A 27,823-nucleotide genomic window follows, 5' to 3' on the forward strand; every position below is an offset into this window, starting at 1 on the left:
TGTGACTATTAAATGCTAGGGGAAGGCATCACTGGCAAAACTAATTATAGCAAAAGCATTGCCTGGGAACCTTACAAAAATGTTTTGTCATTACAACAGCTCCACACTGGTGTGATTGAATCACAAGAGCAATTTCCAGAAACTACAAAAGAAAGGAAGATTAAAAAGGAAAAAAAATCAAGGGTGAGCTACTTGATTTTAAATATACAATTAATTATGTTTGTTAGGGCCAAACACATGTAATTGTAGCCCACTGGCTATTTTATTATAGGAAAAGCCATGTTTGGAGGGGCAACCAGAACTGAAGAAGAAGGAAGGATGTGTTGGTGAATCCTTTTTCTATTATCCTTTCCCTCTTCCCTACCCAGCATGTAATTGCTGATGTTCTTTCCCCCAATTTGCATTGTGTTTCCTTTGCATTGAAATGAATGTCATGGAATAACATAATGTTGATGTAAAGTAATTAATTGCATAACTTTTCACCAGAGTGGGCAACAAGGCAAATGGCATAGCTTTCGCTGGAAGTTGAACTGCAGCAGAATGGAAACAGCACTACACGTGACAAATATGGGGTGGAATGGAAATGGAGGCCTTCTTACTAAGGCTGTGTAAGAGGGCCCCATAGATCCAATTCAGGGCACTATCTGGTGATTCATAATGACCCCAACCTGACCAGGATCCAGACCCCAAACCAAATCAGGGTTGTTGCATAGTGTTTAATTAAGGATTTAAAACTTGCTTAAACATATGGTCATTGGAGGAGGGGAGAACCCCAACTCCTCAACTCTCCTCACTGCCTGACCAAACCCCTTTGGACAGCCCTAGATTGCTCTGGGTGGACCTGATCTACCCAGGTCTGCCTCAACCTACTCCAGCCAAATCCTGAGTAGACCCAAATTGGCCCAATTTGGTTTGGGATCTGGGTAGAGCAGTTGCACGGCCCTGTTTCTTACATCCCTAGTCTTCTCATGCTTATGTGCTAGACTGGGGAATCTCCAGGGAAGTTTAGGTGTGTTGGCCATTTGAGACCTGGAGCCATGATGGTCCTGAAAGAGAGAATATTTAATGTGGGACCCCCCCCCCCCAAATCTGGCAATAGAACAGGACACTCAGAGTTGTTATGCTCAAGATTCTATAAAACCTATAGCTTAGTCTGAAAATGATGCAACATGGAATTAATGTTACTGTTTCTATTGAAAGACTTCCCTATGTGATTTATTAGATAGTAGCCCCAATTTATCCAACTCTTAAAAGGAGTAAGGCTTGAAAAACAAGGGTTCTAAGTTGAACAGAAAAAAAATGTTTTATTTTTCTCCCTGACCACTGTAGGTAAAACACTTTGGAAATTGTTGAATAAGCAAGCATTCAAAGCATATCATAAAACTAGAAACTCTTATCATAATACTGAAGATCAGTGTATCTGGCAATCAGCAGGTTAGAATAGTAGCAGTATCCTACTGGCCAAGCCAGCATCAACTGCAGAATTTTGCTAGTGATGCAGAAGATTTCAAGAGCAGTACTGGCTCGGGGGAACAAGAATGTATGTCTATGTGTGAATGCTGGTAAAGGACAAACCATAATCTACTGATCAGGAACATATTCATCCCTGGGATATGATTCAATATTAAGGCCTCTATGATATTAAAATCTAGCCTTGACTTCAGTAAATTTCTAATGCTAAGTATATGAGTAATCCCATCTGACTCACTGATATTCATGCGTTAAAAAAATATTAAGCACAGCACATGATTAACATTCTTGTTTTTTTGGTGGACTGAGTTTGGAAAGGTTAACATCTTAAAAGCTATTTTCCAAAACTGAATCCTGAAATTTTCCTTTAAAGTGCTGAAATTACTCTAGATCATTCCAAAAGTGAAATACTGCACTTTAAACAGCAACTTAAATATAATCATAGTTTATCACTTGAGACTCAAATGAGGCATGACATTAATTCACAGTCTGATCTTTCAGTCCCATCTCTTTAATGATCTTATTAGCTACTGTGTGCTTTAAGTACATTTGCATAACTAGCAATTGTCTGAGATTTTAGCAAAATACAGACTTCCTTGAAGTCTGCATGCCATCTCTTAGACACGTATTTTTAAATGTTAATTCCAAATACTTTGGGCATTGTGGCAGATACATTCTATTATGGTATGTGACTGACTCTAGAAATCCCATGAAATTACAGCCAGATACTGGGGGTGGGGGTGGCAGCTGCAATAACATTACTTTTTTCATGACTATCATTTCATTCACCAGTAGTTTAGGCAAATTCATCTACCTTCCAGTTTCAAATGATGGATTAGAATTCAGTTGTAGAGATCTCTACAGTGAGTGTCTCCAAAATATCTTACACACTAATTTGATCTGTGACAACATCTGACAAGGCAGGAGCCTCACAAACATCCTTTGGGATGAAAGATGGGATAAAAACTTAATAAATACACAAGCATCTCAGTGATTGCACATGGTAATGTTACCTTCTGGACACCTGTACCAAATGTCTATCAGTTATGCACCTTATATTTCTTGTACATAGGATCTCCGAGTATAGGATGGTACTGTATATAAATTCAATAAAAAATAAAAATAATTCCTCACATTAATTGTTCAGCCAGAGGCCACATGCTGGTCAATTTATACAGCTAAACAAGACACAGCATGGTTAGTATTTAAATGGGAGGATATTTGGAAACCCTATGTAAGCTGCTCTGAGATTTTTAACGAAGGACCAAGAAATATAACGAATGTAATCTTTGTTTCATGCTTACCATAGCATAAGCTGATGGAAAAAGCTGATGGTAAACATATGGAATTGCAGAATGTAGGCAGGGGATTACAAGTCTGAATATTCCCCACCTAATATAAAACATCCTGCACAGAGTAAATTAATAGCTAAGGACAGAGTAGGCTAAAACTTGTAAGTAAATAATTTTTGACATAGCAGAGATTCAATCATGCAATCCCTGATTTGCATTCTGAAATGGCACTATTCCATGGGAGTTGTCCCGCATGCTTTACGCTGTGCCAAAATCTGTTCTCTAATTTCTCAAGAGTCTTTCTCTGGAAAAGGGGCTTTGCTTTTTCAGGCTTCAGAAAGGTGGTGTGTGTTTGGCTGAACTTACTCTGTGTGTGTGTGTCCCATTAAATATCTGTGTAGCACTCTAGAGTTTCTCCAGTTGTCTGCACTTCTTGATCTGAAAAGCCCACAAAGGAGGTTACTTCCTAACATCTTCCCTGGGCTTTAATTGAAGCATGAGAAGTTGAGATAGCTGGATACCAAGTGCTTGCGGCAGTACAATCATTGAGTTTGTTTTTAAGGGAACTGCTTCCTTTTACCTTTAAAAAAAGAAACCTATCTGTACTGATTTCTTTAAATGCAAAAGGCCACAACCTTCAGGTTAAAAAAAGGAGCAACTTTTTTTTGTACACCCAGCTGCCAGGTGCCCAGTAGGTAATCTCCATTTTTTTTTGTACTTACAGCCAAGGATGTAATGGGGTTTTCAGGAAGCATGGGCTCTTGGGAGGGTTGCAGAGTGCAGACCACTAGAGAATAGACTTGCAGAATGATAGGAAGGGCATTCACAAAACCTTTCAGCTACCTTGAAAGTAAGCAGATCAAAAGCCCTGCAGCCCACCCCTGACAATTTCACTGAAATTTTCTCTCCCCTTGGATTATTTTTTAATGTAATTTCTTTTCTATTTACTTGACAATGGTTTTCTAAAAAACACACCCACAGAAGAATCTTTTAGCACAGCACTATACAGAAGCACAAACAGCATTCCTCCCTCACAGCCTTTCCCTCAAGGTTATACACATACACATCTTGGGGATGAACCCTCAAGGCTACTTATGTGTACAGCAAAAGAAACCACGGCTTATTACATCTACAGTTTTCAACGATGTCAGGAATGCCTAATATCTGAAATACACCATTCACGTGATTAATTGGGGATTTCCTATCTATCTCTTCTTCTAAAAAGGTCTCATATTTCACCATGCAGGATGACACTCCAGGGTAACATTTCAGAGGGAGGGGAGATAAAGAGGAAAAGCTTTAGGCAGCATGTATGGCATGACAGCATGGTCCTTTTAGGATGAAAAAGAATGGGACGGTTGGTTCTAACCACCTGCAGGCATGACTACAGAAATGACTTGTGCTGTTAGTTAAGGATAAAACAAAACAGTTCCTACCCCTCAAAGTAAAAAGCATGTACTGAATCTGACTCCAGAGATGGTGCAGTAAGATAAGAAAAGCCAAAACTGAGAGGCAGAATGCTAATCCCTGTGAGGAAATAAGAAGAATACTTCACTAACGTCATCAGAGAAAATTGCTCATTTGGTGAAGTTTGGTGAAGAAGAAGACATTCCATTTTCTGTCCCCCGCCCCCAGTTGTCTCTGTGTGTTTCTTTTTTCTTTTTTTTTAAAAAGGGTGGTTATGACAAGAACACCCAGGGTAGGTTCAAAGTTCGCATAAACTCAACTTTGTGCTAGATTGGTCCTCATAAGAAGCACATGCACCAGTAAAATATGAGGCAGGCATAATTCACAACTAATGCACTTGCTAGAAACTTTCCTCCTATGGTGCCTGAACTACCCCTTTGAGAGGAAAGCTGGGAGAGTTTGTTTAATTAACAATTAAACAAAATAATACAGGGCATCATAAACATGTATTATTCTACACCAGCTTAATCATCATGGCTTCCCCCAAAGCATCCTGGGAATTACAGTCTGGTGAAGGTTGAGAGAATTCCCTGCTCCTTTGAACTACAGATCTCAAGACAGGTCCAGCATCAGCTTTGGACAGCTGCTGCAGGGGCCCCTGGAGCCCTGGCAGACCCACTATTGCGCTGAGGCTAATATTGGGCTCCATACACAACTGAACTACCATTACTGACACTGTATCTAGGCATTTTGAGAAATTAAATTGGTAGCTCAGACACAGCTGCCTGGCAGTCACTGTATCCACAGGAGTGAGCCCAGCAGAGGACTCACCGAACTTTGGAACCAAGCCTATCTCATGATTGCTTGAAGAGAAGGAATAGCAATCAAATCAGTTTATACCTGTGGCATAGCTGTGTCTTCTGTTACTGCTGTGACACTTCCCTTCTATCATTTCCTGGCCCCACCTTGTATTCTTTCTCCCAACCAGCCCTATGGTCATGCCAGGTCTTTTCCCATATTCTCTTTAGGTATGTTTTTCTTTCGTTTAGTGTTAAAGCTGAGCAGTGCTGTTGCTCCTGACTGCCTGTTCTTATTCCTTCCCCTATTCCTTTACACATTCCTATTGTTATTGCTCTTTAAAAAACAGTTGTTTAAAGGCATCCATCTGTCAGGAGCTGCCATGGCTAGAACCAGGAGCCTTCAGTTCTGGTATGTCCATCCCATACGATGTTCTATCAGAGCTGCAGCTTGGAGCATCATTCTGGCAGTGCCTCAAAGTATGGACAATTTAGCAGCAACCAATCATTGCTGCTCTGCTTTAAGTGGGAAGTGAAATAGCAATCCTGTTTCTAACACCCTGTAGCTAAGTGGGTTAAATACTCTCTCCCGATTTACTTCATGAACGCCTTGCCAGTTTGGAGCGGCAGGAGAAGAAGATAAAAGGCCATAAAGATAAAACTTTAAAATGTTACCAATTCCTAGAGAAGTCTAACTATAGAGAATGCAATGAGTAGAGGAGTCTAGAAAATATGTATACAGCCCATGACCAGCCAGAATAGCAGAGGGATAGGGGAGATTGTGCAAGTATGACATTGAATTAAAAACAGCAGAATTTTCTGAGAAAAGGGGGTGGGGGAGAAATTGTTTATTTCATGACCACAGGACAATATCCTGCAAAAGATGAGTTAAAGTGTGACTATTCCCCAGAATATACCCACTGCATAGGCACGTTTTTAGGCTCTGCGCTGAACCCACCCATTCAAGTTGGTCATTGGTCATACTGGACAGGAAGGAGAATAAAAACCTTCCTGTTTGGGCTGGCTCTGCCATGTTTTTGGGAGATCCTCAGCTCTAAACACCTGACTCAACTCCTGGTTCTCAGCTCCTGGCTCACCTCTGACAGCTGCTTACACAGCTCAGTCATAACACAATCCACAACACACAAATGCATGGGATTCAGAGAAAGGAATATTATGTACTTTTCTGTAATGTGTTTATAATGGATAAAATGACAAAAGGTATTCTGAAATGCTTATGTTAAAAGTTAGTGGATATTTTAAAACTGTAGGTTTCAAGACATTCACACATGCAAGGTTGAGTGCATATACATTAGGCATACTGTTTGTGTGTATTGCATTCATACCATTTTCTTGAGCCTTTCATTGAAGAACATGATAGATTTTCACAAGCAAATTTGAGGGGGTAGGGGAGATCTTAACACAACAATGGATGAAATCTTGATTTTGTAGCATAAATTCCAATTATTTTAATATACAAGGATTTCAATATATCATAAGTGTAAAAGATATCAGACATCAACCCTGCAATTTTACTGAAATTGCAACAGTGGTGATTTACAGGGCAATCCTATTAAAGTCTATCAGGTGCAAGCCATGCTGAGTTCAATGTGACTTACTCCTAGGTAGGCATGTATATAGGATTGCAGCTTCTATGGAAGTAACTTTATTGTATTGCACTGCACTGTGTTCTGACCATAGCACAGACACAATAGGAAAAATACATGGGAGAAGTTATTGACGATGCAAAATTAATTTTAAACACGCCATGCTTTTCATGACAGTGATAAAAAAGATACCTGATGTGGTTGCAGATCAAACAGTGTACATACAGAAGAGGTTAAGCTATGACAATATATTCCAGATGTGTGATTGATGTGGTTGTAATTAGAAGCAAATGCTGTATATTCAGCAGCTGCAAAATTACATTATCAGCCTGATGTGTACACAGAGGGACAAAGACCAACAGAGTTGTCTGTTGCTATTTTGGAATTTGCATGCATGAAATTCTGGTCAATTAAATGCTTTCAGTTCTTAATTGACCTTGTACATGACCAACTAAGAACTGTTTCCAAAACTAGTTTTTGTTGACATGAGGCAGGATCCAAAGCATTACTTTGTTCGAGAGCTTGTGTGCAGTGCACCCCATGTCTTATCCCAAATTGCTTTTGAAACTCTTCTGCATTTTCAAACTTATTTTCTGTGCAGCATTTCCCCCCCCCCCCTTTTACAGGGAGAGGGCTGGCTGAGATGTTGATGTTAAAGAAATCCAAGTCCAGAGCCCTGTTGAGCACATAGAACTACTTGCACATTCTTTGGATTGCAGTCATGTATCTTAATATCCACGTGCTAACATCTCTTCCAAGGTCACTTTCGAGTAATTATATGCACACCTGTTTCAAGTTGGCTGCAACTAGCAGGGCCAGTTTCAGGGTGCAGCACCATCGGGTATCTGCCAAGGCCAACAACCTAGCAGGAGGCCCATTGCTGAGCCAAAGGCCTTTGGCCTTGCTCCTTCTTCTTGCTGCTGCTTGCTCACATGTCCTCTACAAGTATGCAAGCAGTGACAAGAACTGAGAGTAGCAGCCTCCGTTGGGTTTGCTCTTAACCTCTGGGCAGCTTAGGTCCATAGGGATGGCACACACATGGGCGGTCATGATAGCAGCAAGAAGGCAAACACAGGATAGATACTGCCAAGAGCCTCCCAAAATCTGGAGCAGATTGTTAGACAGGTGTTTGGTGGGTGTTTATATTTATGTTTCTGTGATGTGAATCACCTTGTGAGAGCAAAATTCAGAAGAAAATTACAACTTGTCTGCTGAAGGTGTATCTTGGGGGAGGAAACTAACATGCATCAAACCATTCCATAGTGACTGATTAGGTCAGGGGCAGGCAACCAGGTGTCTTCCAGACATCATTGGGCTCCAACTCTCATCAGCTCCATCCAGCATTGGGAGTTGTCCAACAATATCGGAAGGGCACCGTGTTGGCTACCACTAAACCAGGTCTCAAAGCCAGTACACAGTGCACAAAATAAACATTGCATTCTGTGTCATTTCCGCTCTCCCCCTACCAAATATAGGATGCACTAATTTACAATACTACTTTGTGCCTAACAGTGGGTTTCATTTAGCAAAGTGATTTATTGAGAAATCCACTTTCCTACGAATTTCCCCATCTCCTGCATATTATGTTGCATGTAAAATCCTAACGCAACATTTTCTGAGACTATATACTAACCTGTGAAGTATCAGTGGGTGTGTTAGCTTCCTTACTACTTGCAGCAGAACTTCCATTTGCCATAGCTAGTTCTGGAGCTTCTGCCTTCTTCACATTCACCTCTGCAGGAACTGAAGGCCCTACCTGCCTAATTTCAGTCACTGGGACTGCATTTGAATTGGTTGTTTGCCGTGGCTGAGTTTTATACCAGCTAGGATAAAACAAGGGATCAGTTGGCTCTCCACTTGATTGTGGTTCAGCTTCTATTAGTCCTCCGGACTGTTGGGTAGTTGTCAGCACAACGCCACCCTTAGCAAGGCAGATTTAAAGAAAATAAAGTTAAAATAAAGAATGGAACTTTACATAATCTCTCTTTCACTCACTCACTCACTCACTCACTCACTCACTCACTCAGAAATAAAAAAAAATCCTTCCAGTAGCACCTTAAAGACCAACTAAGTCAGTTCTTGGTATGAGCTTTCGTGTGCATGCACACTTCTTCAGAAATAGGTGCTGTTTGCCTAATCAAGCTTTCCTCGGAATAGCATTAAAGTCTTTTGATTTGTTGCATTTGTGATTAAATTTTAGGCTTGCCAGTTGCAGTCAAACAACCCTTTCTAATTTCATCCCCATAAAAAGTGGTAACGTGAGCAACAAGTGATGCCATTCCTTTCCATATGTAACTATATTTGAACATACTTCCGATGACCTGATTAAGTGGTTGCATTCATTCAATACTTGAGTTGTGGAGGGAAAGCTTGGGGCAGGACTCTTAATGAAACCCACAACCCCCCTCTCCCTGACTTCTCCCAACTATAGTGAAATCATGCCCCCATAGTTTTCTAAATACAGGAGCTGTCAGCAAAGGTAATGGGGCCTGACTCTTTTAGCCCTCTGTAATTTGAGCACTTAGCTAATCGCACCTACATCACACTGTCAGGAGTATGCCAACAATCGTCTTGATTTGTACTGATAGCTTTATAAAACTGAAAACCGCAGAACCATTTCTGTGCAGAAATAACTATGTGGAATGCGCAGAAGAAGCAGATCATATAGGTATGTATGTGGGATATCTGGGGATGTCTTTCCGTGACTTGCAATCTTACGGTTCCATAGCTATACATTAGATTTGTGTTAGGATTGCTATATTCTCATAAGAAGACATTAATGCGTATTGCAAAACATATTCAGATATTCAGATAGGTGCAATTTTCATTCATTTAAATTGCATATTTGCTGCCAATACTAGTTTCAAGAGTTTGTTCTGCTGCACCAGCCTTCTCCAACCTGGTGCCCTTCAAATATTTTGGACTACAAATCCCAGCATCCTTGACCATCGGCCATGCAGGCTGGGGCTGATGGAAATTGTAAAACAGAACATCTGCATGAACATTTGGAGGGTACCATGTTGGGGAAGGAAGTGCTACACATATAGTTTAAAGAGCACTAATCTCCATTGCTTCTAAATCTGACTAAATTGCATTTGCTTATTTGTAGGGGCACATGGGGAGGGGGTCAGAACCCTTTCCCACCGGCCACATCCCCGCCCCCAACAGTTCCTCCTTCTATCTATGCTTGCTTTCAGTATCAGAACTGGCAGGGGGAAAGTGGGCCATATTATTATTATTATTATTATTATTATTATTATTATTGACTTTACTATTGCTTTTCATTTATTTATGACAATTGACATTCAGTCTGCAACTAAGAAACTACAGATTGCACTCAATGGCAGCTCTGTGCTAGGAGAAAGCATTTCTACTTACACAAGGTGAAGCATCCAATCTTTGCTGATTCCCTCCCCACAACCTACTGCACACCTCTGTGCCATATCACATTCTGTTCCTGGCATCCCTCGGGACTCAGGAACAGATTTTCATGGGGCACGGGAGGCTGCAATGAATGGGGCAGATTGGCAAAAATTGAGTGCTAGAGGAAGTTCTTTTTACTAGTGAAAACCACAAAGCCACCATTGGAAACATCCCAACGACTTCTTGGGATGGGACTAGAATAGGGAGAACACATCTAACACACAGTAGATAGGACAATAACGCACAGTAGATAGGACAAATAGTTACCTGATTAACAGAAGGGGCAGCAGTAACTGATGGTGGAGGTGGTAATGATGGTGCTGCATTAGTCTGAGAGACAGCGAGTGTATCCTTTGGCATCTCAGTGGCCTGCTGAGGTTGCTGAGATACCTGCTCAGATGCTTCTTCCTCACCAGAGGATTCTGTTTGGACTTCATCCAATTCTTCCGCTTCAGCCACATCTTCCTCCTCATTGTCCTCCTCCTCCTCTAATGTAACACAAAGGGGATGTAACGGTGGGTGGTAGTCTGGGATTTTTACATGATTTATTTTCTGTATCATGGCATCAGTGCAAATGGCATAAGGTCTGATATAAAAGATACCCTTCATGAACTATCTGTGACGTTGGTACAACTCCTGTTTGATACAAGACCTGGGAAGAACAGCTAACATTCTAACAGCAGCAGCTCTCAAGCAAACTATAATTATGAAGCCTGGTTGAAAGCTTGATTCCAAATTGTGGTTTGTTTGGAGAAAAACAATCCATGAACAATGGTTTGGCCCCCACAGTAAACCAAGGTTCCCAGTCTGTTGGTTGCAGTAGGGGAGGAGTGCAGTCAGAGCTGTGTTGTACTATCACATTGCTCATTCATTGTATATTTTCTGGCTTAGCTCGTCATCCAAACACAGACATAGCATTCAACTTCATATTTCTGGTAATCATCCCAGTAAAAGCACAAAAGGTGCTGAATGTTTATTTCAAGATCACAGTTTATGAAGAACTACCTAAGGAAATGTATGATGCTAGAAACATTTTAAGATGAGAACAACGAAGCTATGGATTCCAGGGATGTAAGAAGGCAGTGTTAACCATCTTGGCGTTTTACCATCTTGGCATTTGTCGCATGCAAGGCCGCTTCCATTCTGCTGCACCAAAAACTACATTATGCATCTCAATGTCCACCTTGGCAAAGTTACATAACAATATATGTAATTAATAGCATAAATTGCTTCAACATTCTATTATTCCACCCCATTCATTTTGATGCAAAGGAAACACAATACAAATGGGGAGGGGGACAGGACATAATCAATTATGTATCATTGGCAGACTGAAAGCAACAACAACAGCAAATATTGATTGAAGTGACAAGAGGTGTATAATAGGATCTTCCAGCCTTCGGTATACAAACGCATACCATAAGTACTGGTATATTTCCTTGGCAACAGTCATGGAAACACACATTAATTTTTCTTGCATTTACACAATTACCTTGGTGAGTTACTATTACTGGCAGAATAACACTGTGGACAATTAAGTCCTTCTGGCATGTGAACGTACATACCAGTAAGCCCCCATTCTCTTGTCACGTTATATGAGCACTGGTATTCAAGGAAATGTTCTCCTGTGCATCACTATTTGCTAAGCTGTGGTTCTGCCTAGTCATATAAACAGGCCAGACAGAGGTTAATAACATTAGTGGCAGAGAGGATGTTTGACTCTCAAAATAAATAAATAAATAAATGGTTATGTACATCACGAAGGACCAAAGCCCCAGATTCTATTAAAGAAAAATTATATTTTCAGTATGCTGTGTTAGTCTCCATGAGAGTTTACTTTTGATTATGAGGCATGGAAAACGGCCTTGTTACATTTGTGAAATGTCAAACAGGCCTCACTGCCATATTCCTGACAGGATGTCCTCACAAAAATTGTGCACCTTCATGGTTAAAAACAAAGCAAATGGGTTCAAAGAAAAGAAAGCACATACCTCTGTAAAAGTCAATTTCTCTTATTATCTTTTCTTCTCTGTTGAGATTGACCGTGAATTGGCTCATAATTTCATAGCCATTCTCTATTTTTTCCATCTGAAATGCTCTAGAAGCTTCAGTAATTCTAAAACAGAAATATTGTGTCATTTGCATTAGAGATTGCAAACGAACATTTTTAAAATTGGTGTCTTGTGATATTTGTGAAAAATACACAGATTTGTTCAAAAGGGAAGAACTTACTTTTGTAGCAATGCTTTGGCATTCTGTGAAAAACAAGATAAAACCAATGGAATGAGTTACTTCTTAAATTTTTCTTACTTTAAGATACATTTATTATTATATCTTTATTTATTAATTGCCTTAGGCCAAAACGGCCTCAAGGCGAATATAACAAGGAAAAATAAAGCAATTTGAAATGCAATCTGAATTTCATAGGAAACAAACAGTGAGGATCAATAGCTTAAAACTGCCATGCACTAAATTCGCTAAATCTTTTAAAAGCTGCCACTAAACCACCCCCTCCCATCTTCAACATGACCACCAAAGAGCAACAGAGTTGCACCATACACATTACAAGTTCATTTTTATAGGGAGTTCTAGAATGTATGCTTAACAAATGCAGGAGTCGGACTTTTCACCATGATTAGGAATTTCACATGGGCCTTGACAAAAGATGAGTTTTCCACCCCCATGTTTTGACCCATAAGGTACATCTTTACAACTACTTGTGCACAGGCAGATATCTATGCATGCACTTACACAGGCAGACACATGGAGGCAATGGGTTGCTGTATCTGTCTGCTACATGCCATACTGAACATTTTCCTCAATACAGAAAGCATCGTCATTCTGTTCCTCAGGCTAAGCAGCAGCAGACTACTAATGTTCTCAATTTCCCTGCAGCTGTGAATATTGCCACTGCTTCACTGTCAAGTAATGAGTGAGATAATCATCAGTTATAAGCTGATAAGGGGGATATTATAAAGGAACAGGACAGGTACACTTTTCACACTGGGAAACTCCAAGATAATTATACCACATAAACTGACTCAATTTACCCGGGGCTCTGAGCTTTAAGCGGAACTTAACATAACGGTTAACCCAGCCTTGACTTCATCTATGAGATCTATGAATAGAATAGTGTAGGTGGAAGTTCCCAGCTCAAAACAGCAAACATATGAAACAGTGTACTTGCATCTCTTTGCAGAGCTGTCATCTTCTGAAATAAGGCAGTCATTATTATCTTCTGATGTAGGAGCCGTGATTTTTCTCTTTAAAAATAAAGGGGGGAGTGTCCATTGGACCTCACCCTGTGCTTTAGGCCAGAACTTCCATTAATAATATGTGGGACTATCAAAATATTTTTAAAGGTGCAAATTACATAGACTCACTGTGATGTCACAGTGCCCAAAACATGTTGCTGCTTTCTGGAGACTTTATCAAGATTATTCCCTATACCCTGCCTTACGTTACATTTCATAATAGCTTGTTTTCCTGCATGCATTGTGTGCCAGAGATACTAAAACAACTGTTTCGTGTCAATGGTAAGATGAGGGCCCTATGTGTATGAACAGTCACTAGAATTGCACAAATAACAACACAGGAAAGGTTAGCAAGACCCTACATCCTCCCGGTTTTTTCGAAGCTCCATACCTGTAAGAAAACGGCCATTTCTGGCTCTTCCATAAACTGGATGCCTGATTCCACTAGTTTTGACACTGTCTCCAAATGGTCGGCATACTTTTTTATCAGAGACCGGACATGTTCCAATTTCTCTTCTTGGCTCCTTGTGATTATTTGTGTCATCTCACTTTTTCTTTCTTCCAGTATTGAGTACAAATAATCAAATTTTTCACATAGTTGCTCCTTCTGCCTTTTGCAGCAATCCTGTGAATAATTGGCTTCACGTTAAAAAGTGTTATGTCACCTGCATTTTATTGCATTACTATTCTGGAAATCGCTTTATCAAATAAATATTTCTGAACAAAGTATTTTTGTGAAAATAAATAATCCTGAACAATGGCTATTAAGGGCCAAGGGGCTTCTCTGATTCTTTGAATGAAATCTGTCTGAACAAAAATGTACCACATTAGACAACTGAAGAGAGAATCTCTAGTTTTTAGTATTCCAAAATAATGAGGGAGGCATGGAATTTCTTCATAATGTGCACTAATCCTAAATGTCTTGAAAAATACATCAAAACTATGCAGATTATGTTGAATATGGCAAATATTTTTAAAAGACAAGACTAGGAAATAAAAAGATTCTACATAATTATGTACCACATTCTAAAAATATGAAACTTATCAGCTTTTAAAGTATTTTCTCCCAGTAGGTAGACTTTTATACACATTATTACTCTCAAACACATCAAAATTATTTAAAATAGTCTGAAACATGTTTTTCCTTAACATAACTTGAATACTCAAAAACTTTGGGCAGATTACAAAAGCTAAATATAGCTCAGCAGGATCTGCCTTTGCATTCGAAACAAAAAGTAAATAATCAGACATTCTATTTTAGAATCCTAGCCTTATTCAAAGCTTTCAGTGAACTAATTTAAGCAGAGGTCAGAAAAGATTTTATTGTAATAAAGAATCAGGAACCCCATTTCCAGGTTGCTTAAATCATTTGATTCCAGCTGTGCAATGTATTGGAATCCACATTTTAAACCAGAACAGGAAGGTGAGTGTTTGTGTCTCTTAGCTCTAGGCGATTTTCTTAGCTTGACAAATTTCAAGGTCAAACTGATGCCCATCAGAGAGGGAGATGATGTGAAATGAGGAAGAACCATTGGGTTATGGAATAACTCCTCGTAGAAAACCTCTTAACAGCTTATTTTATTATTATTTATGGATGCAAAGCCTTCATAAACATTATGAAGGTGAAAGGCTGTACGAGTATCGCAATCTCTCCAGTTTGGAAAGTAGCTGAAAAAAGAGAGCATTGCATGTGAGTGAGTCATTGCTGGAAAGATACAGCATTGGTCTTGGAGATTGCTTCTGTTTCTTAAATGTATCATTCTCTATAAACCTTTGAGGTCTTGGTTTTTGTTTAAGTTTGCTAAAACTTCAGTGTTAAGGAGCCTCTGCTTTGGTGTGATTCTAATTTCTACAGTTAACTTACTTGAAAGGCTTGTTTCAGTCTGCAAATCCCTGATAGCAACCAATTTCATCCTTGCAGTGCAAAGCCTTCCTGACAACAAAGTTTTAACTTAACTGCTTATATTTTTCTTTCTTTCCTTCCTTCCTTGGCTCGGGGTTTTTAAAGACTTTGAACCACCTTTGGTATATTATTTCTTCTCCTTTGCTTTGGTTACATAAAGAACTACAATGGATTTTCCTGCTAATTAGAGCCACAGTATCTTGAATTTAAACATTATTGCCCTGTGTATTTTTTATTTACAACCTTTCACTTGGTGATGGAGGTTCAATCATTTCGTCTTTTGGTGTATATGCGTGAGAGATTGGGGTTCTTTTGACAAGACATAGTGAGGGCAGAGCTAGATGTGACGTGGAAGATAATGCGATCAAGATCTCCTGCATAAAAGAAATAGTAATACAGTGGTACCTCTGGTTATGAACTTAATCTTAACCTGAGGTACCACTTTAGCTAATGGGGCCTCCCGCTGCTGCGGCACCTCCGCGGCATGATTTCCGTTCTCATCCTGAAGCAAAGTTCTTAACCTGAGGTACTACTTCCGGGTTAGCGGAGTCTGTAACCCGAAGTGTTTGTAACCCGAAGTGTTTGTAACCCGAGGTACTGCAGAGCATTCTAAAATTGGTTGAGGACCACAGTGCAGGGAGGCTTAACCCTTCCCTTCCTCTGACTTTCCTTTCCTTATTAAAATTCCCCAAAGAAACAGGTGGAAGAAACTTGGGGAGACATCTAGTATTCAGTTTCATATTGTGTTAAGGATGGACAAATCTGTCAGTGTTGGTCATCTCAGTTTCTCATTTTCCATGCTTAAATTCAGTTCTCCACATTTCCGGAGCACTTTACGAATTTAAATTAAACTAATCCTCATGAAAATTCATGAACATTTCAGTGCGAATTGCTCTGAAGAAGCACATTTTTGTATGTCGTTTTGATTAATGGGAAAGGCATTATAGCAAATGTCCCAATTCACCCCATCCACTTCCATCTGTCTCTTCCCCAATTACTCCTCCTCTCCAACTTTATTCACCTGTCACCAGAACTCTAAAACTGTTTCACACACTTACCTATTTCCCTCATTCCTCCACATGCCACCTTAACCCCACCCAAGTCCACCAACCCCTTCTCCAATTCTTACCGGTACTTTATCCCCACCCCCTCAATCATCAGAGAACTAAAACTGTCGCACAGATAACAACCCTTGTTTTGCCAACCAAGGCCTTCCCTTAAATTCCCCAACTAGCCAACTAATTTATTATCCTTCCTGCCTATCCTCCTCCCCCCTCCTCCCCCATTCCTGCCTTTAGAATCTTGGAAATCAGCAAATGATAACACTGCAATGACAAACTGGCGCAAATATAGCATAGAGAGAGAGATCCATTTCTGCAAGCAATTTCCCGTGATATAATGCATTCTCTGTGTTATTTTCAGTAGTGTATGCATTTATGTGCACACTTTCCACTAGTATATGCATTAGTGTATACACGACTTGGCTTGATGAGTGCACTGCAAAATTCAGAGAAATGCAAATTTTGAAGGATGGCTGTGTGTGGACTTGCTTCTTGTTTTGGAAAGTACAAAACAGGGAGGTTCACCTTTAAATGTGAACTGAATTGGATTGTTCCTCCACTCCTGTATCATGTGCCTCTGCCTTTCCTGTCCTAGATGGTAGGGACGGGATAGCTTTCAGGAGGAATGCAGAATAAGATGAGTCCTCCTGAACACTACAGTCATACCTCGGATTACAGGCGCTTCTGGTTGCTTTTTCGGGTTACGGACCGCCAAAACCCGGAAGTACCGGAACGAGTTACTTCCGGGTTTCGGCGGTGGCGCATGCGCAGAAGTGCTAAATTGCAACCCACACCTGCGCAGATGCGCAGCTGTGGGTTGCGAACGTACATCCCGCACAGATCACGTTCGCAACCCGAGTGTCCACTGTATATGGAGATCATCAGATTTTCTTTAGTATAATCATACGTTTCCAATTGAGGGACAGATGGCAGCTTTGGGAGGGAATTTTAAAGGAAAGAGAGTATGGGAGGAAAGGATTGACCTCCTCTCTCAATGCTATGGTCCTGATCCCATTCAGGCCTCATGCGGCCTTCATTTTTTTTAATGAAGCAGATTATGTTCTGAGATGTTCTGCATCACACCTAGTTTGGACCTCAGTCTAAGATGGGTTTCTCTGCAAACTCCAGTTGCCCATCATGTGTTTTTATTTGTCGGTTTGTTAACATTAATGATGCAAATATTTTGCAAGAACTTCATGAAAGGCGTTTGTGGTTTCAAGACAAATTCACAGCATTATTTGTGGCATAAGTCCTACTACTCCTGTCTAATGCTTCCTGTGGAAAGAGTTGCTGGGCTACAACCCAGAGAACTGTTCTCTATCTTTCACTTCCCTGAGACAGCTGCAGTTTCTCCTGCCCATTTCTCCTGTGGTTTTATTTAATCATATTAGATATACAGAAATACTATGCTCAAAGGAAGAATCTTTCTGAATTTCAGGTGCTGGGTACAACAATACAAGAGGTTGGTTGCCTTCAGTCCCTGTCTGTGCACTTTCCCAGAGGCACATCCAGGAACATTTTTAAAGAAATTATATTTATTCATTTGATTTGTTGTGAGCCATTCTGGGAACATAACAAATGGCAGAAAAATAAATGAATGAAAATGATGATGATCTTGTGAGCATACATGGAGGCAAGCTGAGGGCAGACTGGTGGGGCAGTGCCCCATAGGCCCTAATTAGCCAACCTCCACTGGGGTTGTCCATGAGAAAATGCAATCCTACACCCACACACCCACACACCCACACACCACACACACCCACACACACACACCCTAGTATAGACAATACACAGTCTGTGTGAGGAGAATGGCTCTTGATTGTCAGCTTCTTCTACTCTAGTTTCACTTTTGTCCCTCAGCAGGGAGAAGTATGGGGACAAAATTAGTTGGCTCTACTTGTTATTGGCTTTGGCTCCCTGCCTTCCACCCCACCAGCCCCAATGGGCACCAGCTGATGGTGGGGCCAGAGGCAAGACAAATGGGTAACAAGTAACAACTGTGAATCTTAGCTTTATATAGTAGGCTACATGGAAAAGCAGAGGTTTCTACACACACACACTTCTCTCCCTCCAGGCAAGCAAGAGGCATTATGACAATTCAAAAACACATTCCTGTCAGGCAAAGGCACTTGAGGATGGCATGGAGGGGTCTCCAGAGGGGGCATGGCCTGCAGAAGGTCCTGAAGACCAGATAATAGCCCTGGGAGGCACTTTTCACACCTGGGCTATGGTTCCCCATCCCTGGTCTACATGCTTCACACTCTTAACTATCAGTATCCATTCCTTGCATTCCTGCTATCTTTAGCTTTCTATACTTGTCACAAGTCAACTCCTTATAGCTAAAGATAGCAGGACTTGCCGGTCCAGCCTACTTTCACAGGCAGAAGTATCATGGTCTATAACAGAGCTTTCCAAAATTTTCATGTTGGTGACACAATTTTTAGACATGCATCATTTTTTGACCCAGTAATTCAGTTTTGCTAGCAAACTGGAGTTCAAATAACCCCTTATAAGAGATACAGACACATATTGCACGACACACCTGTACACTGCAGCCGACACACTAACGTGTCACAACACACAGTTTGGAAAGCTCTGGTCTTGAACATGGTCAGCATTGCTTTCTGAGGTTTATATGACACATGATGGACTGATGGGGGCAGGGAAAGGAGCAACTTCAGTCTTCTCCCCAATCTTCTCCCTACAAATTTGTCCCCCAAGTACGGTAACTTTTGGTGCTTTGCTCACATAAGACAATAATCATTTGGAGGATAGCTGATTTAGAGGTGGGATGCCAAAGGAGAAAAAAGAAGTTAAAAAGCACCCTCCCTCTTTCCAATCTCCTGCTGGAGACTGCAGCCTGTACCATTTCTTTACTGGGTGGGGAAGAAAATGGGGAGGGGAGGGCCTACATTTGATCTTAAGATTGTATCTTGAAAGAGAAATGCCTCTTCTTGTGTCTGAAAAATGTCATGAGAGGAGTGGCAGGTTTCAGATGCCCTTTCTGACCTATCCGGAATAAGTATGCAGAGTCAGCGAACCACGTGGTGTTCCAATTATGCACTGACACTCTCTAATTGACCCTCATGGGAGTTAAGGATCCTGAAGTAAAATGGCGGCAAGCGGCAGGTCATTAACCAAGGTCATGTAGGTCTGGCAACAGCAGGAAAGTAACCCTTTGAGAAAGGCTTCATTCTGCAATGGGAAAGCATACACACGTTTTCATTATGTCGTCCAATTTCAAATTGGAAATTGGACTTGAGAATTTGCTTTTGTTTACCTGTTAGTTTATTTTTAGCAAGCACTCAGCCATCTCTAGTAAACCTCTGCAGCCTTAGCACCCCTGACAAACCCACTAGTGAACTGAGGCCTGTCTGCCCTCAACGACACAGTCTCCTCAGGTGGCAGGCAGGGGACAGCTGGGTGGGTGGCAGAACCAGGCCCCCGAGGAGTGTGCCACTCACCTCCTCCTGCACTTCTCACCTGTAGCCACTGCCTGGCCCTGGGAAGAATGGGGCCGTTGCTGCTGCCACTTGCTCCTCTGTCGCCTCCTTTCTTCTCCTCTGTCACCTTCCATGTGCCAGGGCTTCCCTCAGCTGCCTCTGGTCACCTTAGGTGGCGGCAGGGAGCCCCATTTTCTGTTTTGCCTCAAGTGACAAAATACATTAGGCTAGCCTTGAGGGCGTTGATTATTGCTCCTTCAAACCTGGAGTCAGCCCTCATTGGGGCCACCCTTATAATTTCTCACAATGTCCCAGGCGGACACTACATTAGCAGCATTGTAGGAAATACAGTTGGTGGCTCCAAACCCCTGGGACTGAGTGCAAGGTTGCTGTTGCTCACCTCATCCACCATAAGGGCTAGGTAGGCCTTTGCGTGAAAACTACTTCTATTGTTACCACATGGGTGAGAATGGTGATGTAAGTCTTTCCTACCCGGTCAACACATTCTCTCCCAGTGGATGTCAACTCTTGACAGGGGGAGCTGACCCTTTAACTTTTTTACTTGTAGAAAGCTATCAGTTACTATGAATTGGCTCTTTACCCTGGCCTTTCACATCTGAAATGTATATTCCCATGACCCACCCTATTTCTGTGGCTGTAATTTGCTTGAAGGGGCGCATGGGGTGTTAGGGAAGGGGTAGTAACTTTGGTGGTGGACACGTCATGTTTATTCTGGGTAGCTTGTCCACCTTTGGTCCCCACCCTGAACTTAGCTCTTACGTGTGGCTCCTAAAAGCTGTCCACAAGCAACAATGGCTACAGCATGGGAAATGGCCTCAGCTGGCTGGCTAAACCAGATGAGGGTAGCCAGTGGGTCTCAAACCCTTGGTGAATTAGGGACTTCCATGTGAGGACAGGCTCCAATGGATTGACTAGACAAGACCCATAGTGGGTCCAACAGTTATGAAGGTGGTTTCTGCACATGCTGTAGAGGGAACTGAGGGGCAGGTGGGTCCCATCAACCTGGGAATGCAGCCCATCTAGGAGAAGGAAAACCCTGAACCTAAACCTCCACTGCCTTGCGGGATCTGTTTGGGTAAAGAAAAGACCAAGGAGTAAACCCTACACAAATCTGGAATGGAGTCCCTAAGACAGTCTGATGACACCAGCAATTCCTGCAGCCAAGCTGGTGCCAAATATATTGCTCTGCTTTCCTTTGCACCACGTCAACGAAGCTGAGGGAGGTGGGTCTTGTCGCCTGGGCAGCCCAGGACCTCCATACACACTGCTCAGACTTGCGCCCCAGGGAGGTCTCTTCAGTGCTGCTAACGCAATGGTTTGACTTCATCCCCAGAGGCACATTCTATTGTCTCTTGAGACAGACAGGTGCCAACCATTTGTTTTAAACTTGAATTTTAAATTGTTGCAACCTGCCCTGCAACCTTACTGTGGGCTAGAAATTTAATAAGTGAGTGGATTGAAACTTTCAGTGCATTAGCTGGTGACTGCACTATTCATTCCCTTCACAGTGGGTGTGGCCCAGTGCACTTGCTTGAGTCATCGGGGTTTGTTTACTAAACATATCCATTGCCTACGCTGTAAAGTTGACAGGCTCTTCTGTCATGGGACACCTTTGTTATTCCTGGCTTCTGCTGGTAGCATAATCTGGACGAAGCATTCACCATGCTGGCCCCAAGAGAAGACATGATCCATTTAAAAATGGTTAAGACGGTGTTCTTTATGGTATAGATTGTGCTAGTGTATAACATACCATGCTTTTGAGCTCTGTGCATCTTGAAAACTATGTGTGTCTCCAGTCACACCTCTTAGAGTAAATTAGATTAAAAGTCTCAAATGAGACATTTAAAACTGCACCATCATCGAAGTTGTTTGCTCTTACCACAGACTATGTAAGTATGCAATAATTAGAATTCTAAAGCAGAATTTAGTTTGGTAGAATCTACCGTAAATTGTCTTTCTTACCTCAACTGTCCTGCAGGCTTCTTCCAACTGAGTTACAATTCCTTGCACCCTGTCATTACTTCCCACTAATACAGCAATGCCATCGCTGAGTTCAGACTATAATGTAAAATAAACATAACTTAAGGAGAGCATAAAACTCTGTGGCCTTATTGCTTGCATTTTTGGAACGACATCTGCCCCTCCCTCCCACACAAATATTATTTTTGGGAAATGTACATACTTTACTATAGGAACGTACAATAAATTCTACTTTTGAAAACCCCAAAGACATGAAAATACTCCAAAATATCCTTTTGCAGTAGATGAAGCTAATCTGCACCACAATTTATTTCATTAAAGGATCTTGTTCCTATAGGAATAGGATTAAAATTTGATTGGCAGGATTTTATTTTATCCTTCTGAAATTATTTCTAGACTGCTTCTTGAAAGGTTATTCCAGCCTATCTGAATTGCTCGTTTTTGCAGGGATTTTTGCTTTGAATACAAAGTATTTGAACCACCGCCTAAATTTTGCAATTTGGGAGGAGACGCATATATAGGTTTTACATTATCTCTAGCAGATATATAATCATTGATATGCATATTCATGGATTTCACAGATATCTTTGTTAAACATCATTTCTTTCTAATTATCTCAGAAAGGAGGAAGCCATGGACAGCTTCCAGTGTATTCAACTGGATGTTTCCACCCCCAAAGGCATCTACCCAGCCATAGTGTTCACAAATAAATATAATTATGGGTTCCATTCAAAGGCTGTACTTGTAAACTGGCTCTGTCTAGTGGCAGCCACACTAGGACTCTCAAGAAATTGAGCTGCATTTCTCCAGAGGATAGTCCAAATAAACAGCTGTTTAGTGAATGCCGGGTTAAAAATAAAGAGATATTGTACAGATGGCAGCAAAGGATTCTAGGAGCATAGCCCAGCCTTTCTGTTCCATACTCAAGAAATTACTTGCAAAACAAAACATTTCCTTATTAATTGAAAAGTATGCATGAATATACTGATTCATAAAAAGTAGTATGTTCTCTTTCTCGGCTCTAGGATATGTGTCTTTAGTCACATATTGTGCACATTTGGTCACTATATTTTAAAGAAAATGACAAACTGGTAAGGTTTGAGAGGAGAACAACAACAATAATCGTAAAGCTAATAATTGGGGCTGGTGTTAGCACACAACTTCGTCAGGCTGCTGCTAAGGTACTAAGACACCACTTTTTTGTTCCGGGGCATTTAAAATGGTCACTTTCCACAGTGGGAATCTGGAATCGATCAGTTAAATTTCCTCCAATGCACCAGAGCAATGCTACATTCAGGGGCATTGTGGGAAATTAAAATGGCAGTTTCATTGGAACACTGCTATCTGCTATGACCATGAATAAAAGCCTATGTCACCAAGAAAAGGGTGCTCAGAGGTAGAAGGGGACTTAGAAAAGTACATTTTGCTGGGGAACCCCTAAAGCCTAGAGCTAGGTCTGAAAATAAGGAGTTTTGTTTGGCAGAACAAATGAGAAAAAGAAAGAAGGCATGTTTATTTAATACACTGTGGCAGCTCTGGGGGGAACGCTGATAAATTCTTCCACATAGCCACATGGCCATAGTGTATGAAAGCGGCCCAAGTCACCATTTGGACTGGTCAGCGCCTCACATTCCTGGTTGTGTTATCAATTTCCATTGGTAAGGAAGGTTTCCATGTCACAGGCTAATCAACATGTTGGTTGTAATGCCAGTATTAACAAAAGGCTGGGTAGATTTAGAAAAGTCAAAAAGACCCTATCAGGGCACAGGACTTCAACAAGATGACCTTGGTAGGGCTCTTCCATTCTGAGTTTCACATCACACATAATCAATAGTATACAGTTCTGACTGGGTTTTTCAACTGGGACAATCAAACTGCAATCCCGCAACATTGGTGGAGGACCTCACCAGGGAGAGAATTTTATTATGGTTATTTGTTTTCAAAAACTACTAGAATTCTACTGATGAAAATGCATTAAGAGGAAGCCTTTAAAATAATAATAATAATAATTACCTTCTGTCTTTGGTAAACATTTGTGAGGGGAGCAACCTCACAATCTTTATGAGCACCAAAAACTTTGCACATTGAGCATGTCGGCACTTCACAGTTCAGGCAATAAATATTAATTTTCTCATCTTCATGTTCTTCACACATTGGCTGTTCAGTTTTTCTTTCAGGCCTGTGAATGGAATTCACCAAGAAGAATAAGAAAACCAAATCCCAATCTGCATCACTTTTTAAAAAGTTAAATGAATAAATAAAATAGGCAAAATGCCAGTTCATCTAGCCTGATACTGTCTCCTCTGACTTATGGTAGCTTTCCCTGATACCTGATCCTGGTCATGATGCCAAGTACTGAATCTGGGACTTTCTGTATGCAAGTAATTCACTTTACTACAAACTATGGTCTTTCCCCAACAGAAGAATACGATACAAAAGAGTGACACGGGGAACAGAGAAGGGAAATCTGAAAACATGCTGGGTTCACACTTCCATTTACTGTGCACTTACTGTTTTTCCAGTGCTGGGTTTGTAATCCATGTTTACACAACATTATTCAAAATTCATATCCAAAATTCCTGAACTTTCTTGGAGTTATTCCTAAATCATATCTAGCCAAGGTATGAACATCAGCATAATGCTGCTGGTCAACAAAAGAGGTTTAAAAACTCTCTCAAGGCAAATCTTTAAAAATGTAGTATTAACATTGACAATTGGGAAACACTGGCCTGTGAGCGCTCCCGTTGGAGAACAGCCTTTACCAAAGGTGTCATGGACTTTGAAGACACTCGAACTCAGGATGAAAGGGAGAAACGAGCTAAGAGGAAGGCACATTTGGCAAACCCTAACCATGATCAACTCCTGCCTAGAAACCTATGTCCTCACTGTGGAAGGACATGTGGAGCCAGAATTGGCCTATGGACACACCACTAAGACCATATCCATGGAAGAGGAATACCTTTGCACAGGGCAGAAACATCTCTACCCCGCCAGTGCCCCTTGGTGTTGCACTAATCTCATGCCTGTCAACTGCCCCGAAAAAACGGCTGCTGGAATCTTGCGTAATTTCGGGCTGTACTTTTTTTGGTCATGCTGCTAAAAAATATGCATTTTGGGGTGCCATGTCCCAAAAAGGCACTTTTGAGAGGCTGCAATCTGTGTCCCAGTTTTGGGCAGCTTCATGTTGGAAGGGATGCAATCTGACATTGGTGAAGCCATACAGATGTGAACAGCTGGGTGGGGGGGAAGGAGCTGTGAAATGCGCACACAAAAAACCTTCCTTGCACTCTCAGATGGTAATATAAACACCCCCAAAGAATTCCTGTCTGTTTCCTTGCACAAGTGATGATGAATTTATTATTTCAGTCACAGACCAGTTCCAGCCCACATACAATATCAAGGAAGTCATAAAACACGATAGGGATACATTTGAATTTGCAGTTAGGTATAACAGGGACAATACAGATATAGCAACAGTTAAAAAATATATAAATTAAAACTTAGTCCTTGCACAAGTTTACAGAGGCTGTTTTTCAGAGATCCAGTATGTATAATCCTCTCACAATATGCCCATTTTTACTCTATATTGGTCTTCAACCCATGTACACAATAATAGATTCCCCCTAGACTACACTGATCCTGCACTCAGAGAGAGAAGTTCCCATGTTCTGGTTTCTAGCACTTAAAGGTGAAATGGAACTGAAGGAAATGAATAAGACCTGCACAGTAAGATAGGCTCCATATATGTACTGTAATCAAATTAGGTATGGAAAATTTAAGGGGGCAATTTAAGAGTTCTAAACGTAAACTTGATAATTGTTCTAAATTACCAAGCAAAATAGCAGGGTGTGTTGCAAGGGGGAGGGGGAGATGCAGAGCAGAGAAATGGCAGAGGGAGCCGATAGGTGCTTAACCCTTTCCATGGCTTCTCAGTTCCAAATTGACTTCCAAGCCAAACATCAGTGTTGAAGAGTATTGAAAGTATGGACTCTCTTAGATTATAATAGCCCAGCTGCCAAGATGGAGAAGGAACCAAGAAGACCAAACAAAGGGGGGAAAGAAAAAGTTCCTTCCTGCACATTTAATAGTTGCGTAGAAGACAGAAATTTCCTTTTCTACAAAACTGTTAAAGGTTCAAGAAACCTGTTCTCTCTCTCTCTCTCTCTCTCTCTCATCTTGCCATCCTAGAAGGAACGGGCTCAATTATATGAAATAACATAGCTTTTCAGTTTCTGGCATACAGCCTTTTCCCAAGGGAAGACTTTTGCACAATAATATCTGGCAACCTATTCAGATTTCAATTACAGTGCTACAGAGCCAGAGAAACGTCGCTGAAGAGATGCTCTCTATTCTTCAAAACAGCATCCCTTCTTCTGCAACGCTCCATGAAGAGGCAGCCAGAAAATATCCGCGTCATTAAAGCTACAGTCCTGTGCACAGTTAGCAGGGCATAGCTTACTTCCAAGTAGACACGTATAAAATTGTGCTGCTAGGTTTGACATCGTTTTGGTATTGGCATAATATGCACATAATATGTCAATGAAAGAAATTATGAAAACAGAGAGAGAGAGAGAGAGAGAGAGAGAGAGAGAGAGAGAGAGAGAGAGAGAGAGAGTGTATTAGGATTTGGCAAGGCCAGCATCTAGAGCAGGGGTCAGCAAACTTTTTCAGCAGGGGGCCGGTCCACTGTCCCTCAGACTTTGTGGGGGCCAGACCATATTTTGAAAAGAAGAAGAACGAATTCCTATGCCCCACAAATGACCAAGAGATGCATTTTAAATAAAAGGACACATTCTACTGATTAAAAAACACACTGATTTCCGGACCGTCCACGGACCGGATTTAGAAGGCAATTGGGCCGGATCTGGCCCCCAGGCCTTAGTTTGCCTACCCATGATCTAGAGCTTAGAGAAAGATGCTGTGGAAGCAGGTGGACAAGTGCTTTAAGTGATTTGCAGTAAATCATCAACAGAAAACTGTTGGTTTCAGTGCATGTATGGGCAGTGATTTGAAGCCAGATTTTGGTCTTTCTGCATATGCTGAAAAAAACTCTCTTCAAACAGGCATTCCCAGGTTAGTGTTAGTATGGCTGTGTGGGAAACAATGAGGTCACATGGATCTTGTTTTATATTGGCTTTGATGATAATGATATTACATTGCTTTTATATGGTGTGTTTTTCTTTTCTATTTCTCTACTCAGCTTTGCTCTTTTCATGTTGAATGGTCTTTTTTAAAAAAGCTAAATAAACAAACAAACCATTTCTTCCAGTTATGGGTGCATTTATGCATCCCACTATGATGACTACTTGATTGCCCAAGTCCTTTCAGAGCTCTTGTAGACTGACCCAGAGAGGAGGTGTTAAGCTCTTCTCTCCCCTGCATCTAAGGTGGCCTGGTGAAAAAAACAGGGCAGGGCTTCCACACTTTCAGTGGCTGCATAAGTAGAAGAGCAAAATCAGCAAGTATAGCTTGTCAAGCAAGTGGCACTTGTTCAAATGCCTTCAGTATAAAAGGGCATTTCACCTCTTTTTCACCTGGAGAGGAGAAGCAGCTGAGCTGCTCTCTGGGCCAGTCTACAGAAGGACTCTGGCAACTAGGTACTGTACTGTAAAATGAAGCTCCCAATCAAAGGGTAAAGTGAGCAAACCTTTCTCCTTATACAAAGCAAATCCTAACCAGTATCAGCAGCGGAGCAACCACCAGAGATGTAGGGGCCTCACTACCTTTAGCAGATGCTGATGGTGCTCATTGCCAGTGCTTTTTTTTTTTCTAAACGTGGGTGGTGCTGTGGTCTAAACCACTGAACCTAGGGCTTGCCGATCAGAAGGTCGGTGGTTCGAATCCCCAGACAGGGCGAGCTCCCGTTGATCAGTCCCTGCTCCTGCCAACCTAGCAGTTCAAAAGCACACAGTGCAAGTAGATAAATAGGTACCACTCCAGCAGGAAGGTAAACGGCGTTTCTGTGCACTGCTCTGGTTCTCCAGAAGCAGCTTAGTCATGCTGTCCACATGACCCGGAGGCTGTACGCCGCCTCCATCGGCCAATAAAGCAAGATGAGCACCGCAACCCCAGAGTCGTCCGCGACTGGACCTAACGGTCAGGGATCCCTTTACCTTTTTACCATGAAGTTGTTACAGTAAGTGCCACACTTTTTAATAACAACAA

The 27,823-nt window shown here is 41.4% G+C and overlaps 1 protein-coding gene across 4 annotated transcripts in view; it reads right to left on the minus strand.

Moving 5' to 3' along the window:
* TRIM55 (tripartite motif containing 55) overlaps window positions 1–27,823 on the minus strand; it is a 38,571-nt gene that overhangs the window by 9,359 nt on the left and 1,389 nt on the right. The window contains exons 3-11 of one of the 4 annotated variants that reach the window (XM_081919297.1): window positions 23,672–23,837; window positions 21,641–21,736; window positions 13,642–13,875; window positions 12,229–12,251; window positions 11,988–12,112; window positions 10,264–10,484; window positions 8,207–8,494; window positions 4,199–4,289; window positions 2,484–2,564 (exon numbers count right to left, since the gene is read on the minus strand). In XM_081919297.1, the coding sequence (XP_081775423.1) occupies window positions 2,524–2,564; window positions 4,199–4,289; window positions 8,207–8,494; window positions 10,264–10,484; window positions 11,988–12,112; window positions 12,229–12,251; window positions 13,642–13,875; window positions 21,641–21,736; window positions 23,672–23,837 (1,285 nt within the window). In that variant the 3' untranslated portion in view covers window positions 2,484–2,523. The remainder of the gene's footprint in view (window positions 1–2,483; window positions 2,565–4,198; window positions 4,290–8,206; window positions 8,495–10,263; window positions 10,485–11,987; window positions 12,113–12,228; window positions 12,252–13,641; window positions 13,876–21,640; window positions 21,737–23,671; window positions 23,838–27,823) is intronic. The other 3 variants (XM_081919299.1, XM_081919298.1, XM_081919300.1) reach the window with 3 other exon arrangements.

The sequence above is a fragment of the Podarcis melisellensis genome (genome assembly GCF_964234715.1).
Source record: "Podarcis melisellensis genome assembly, chromosome: 7".
NCBI classification, from domain to species: domain Eukaryota; kingdom Metazoa; phylum Chordata; class Lepidosauria; order Squamata; family Lacertidae; genus Podarcis; species Podarcis melisellensis.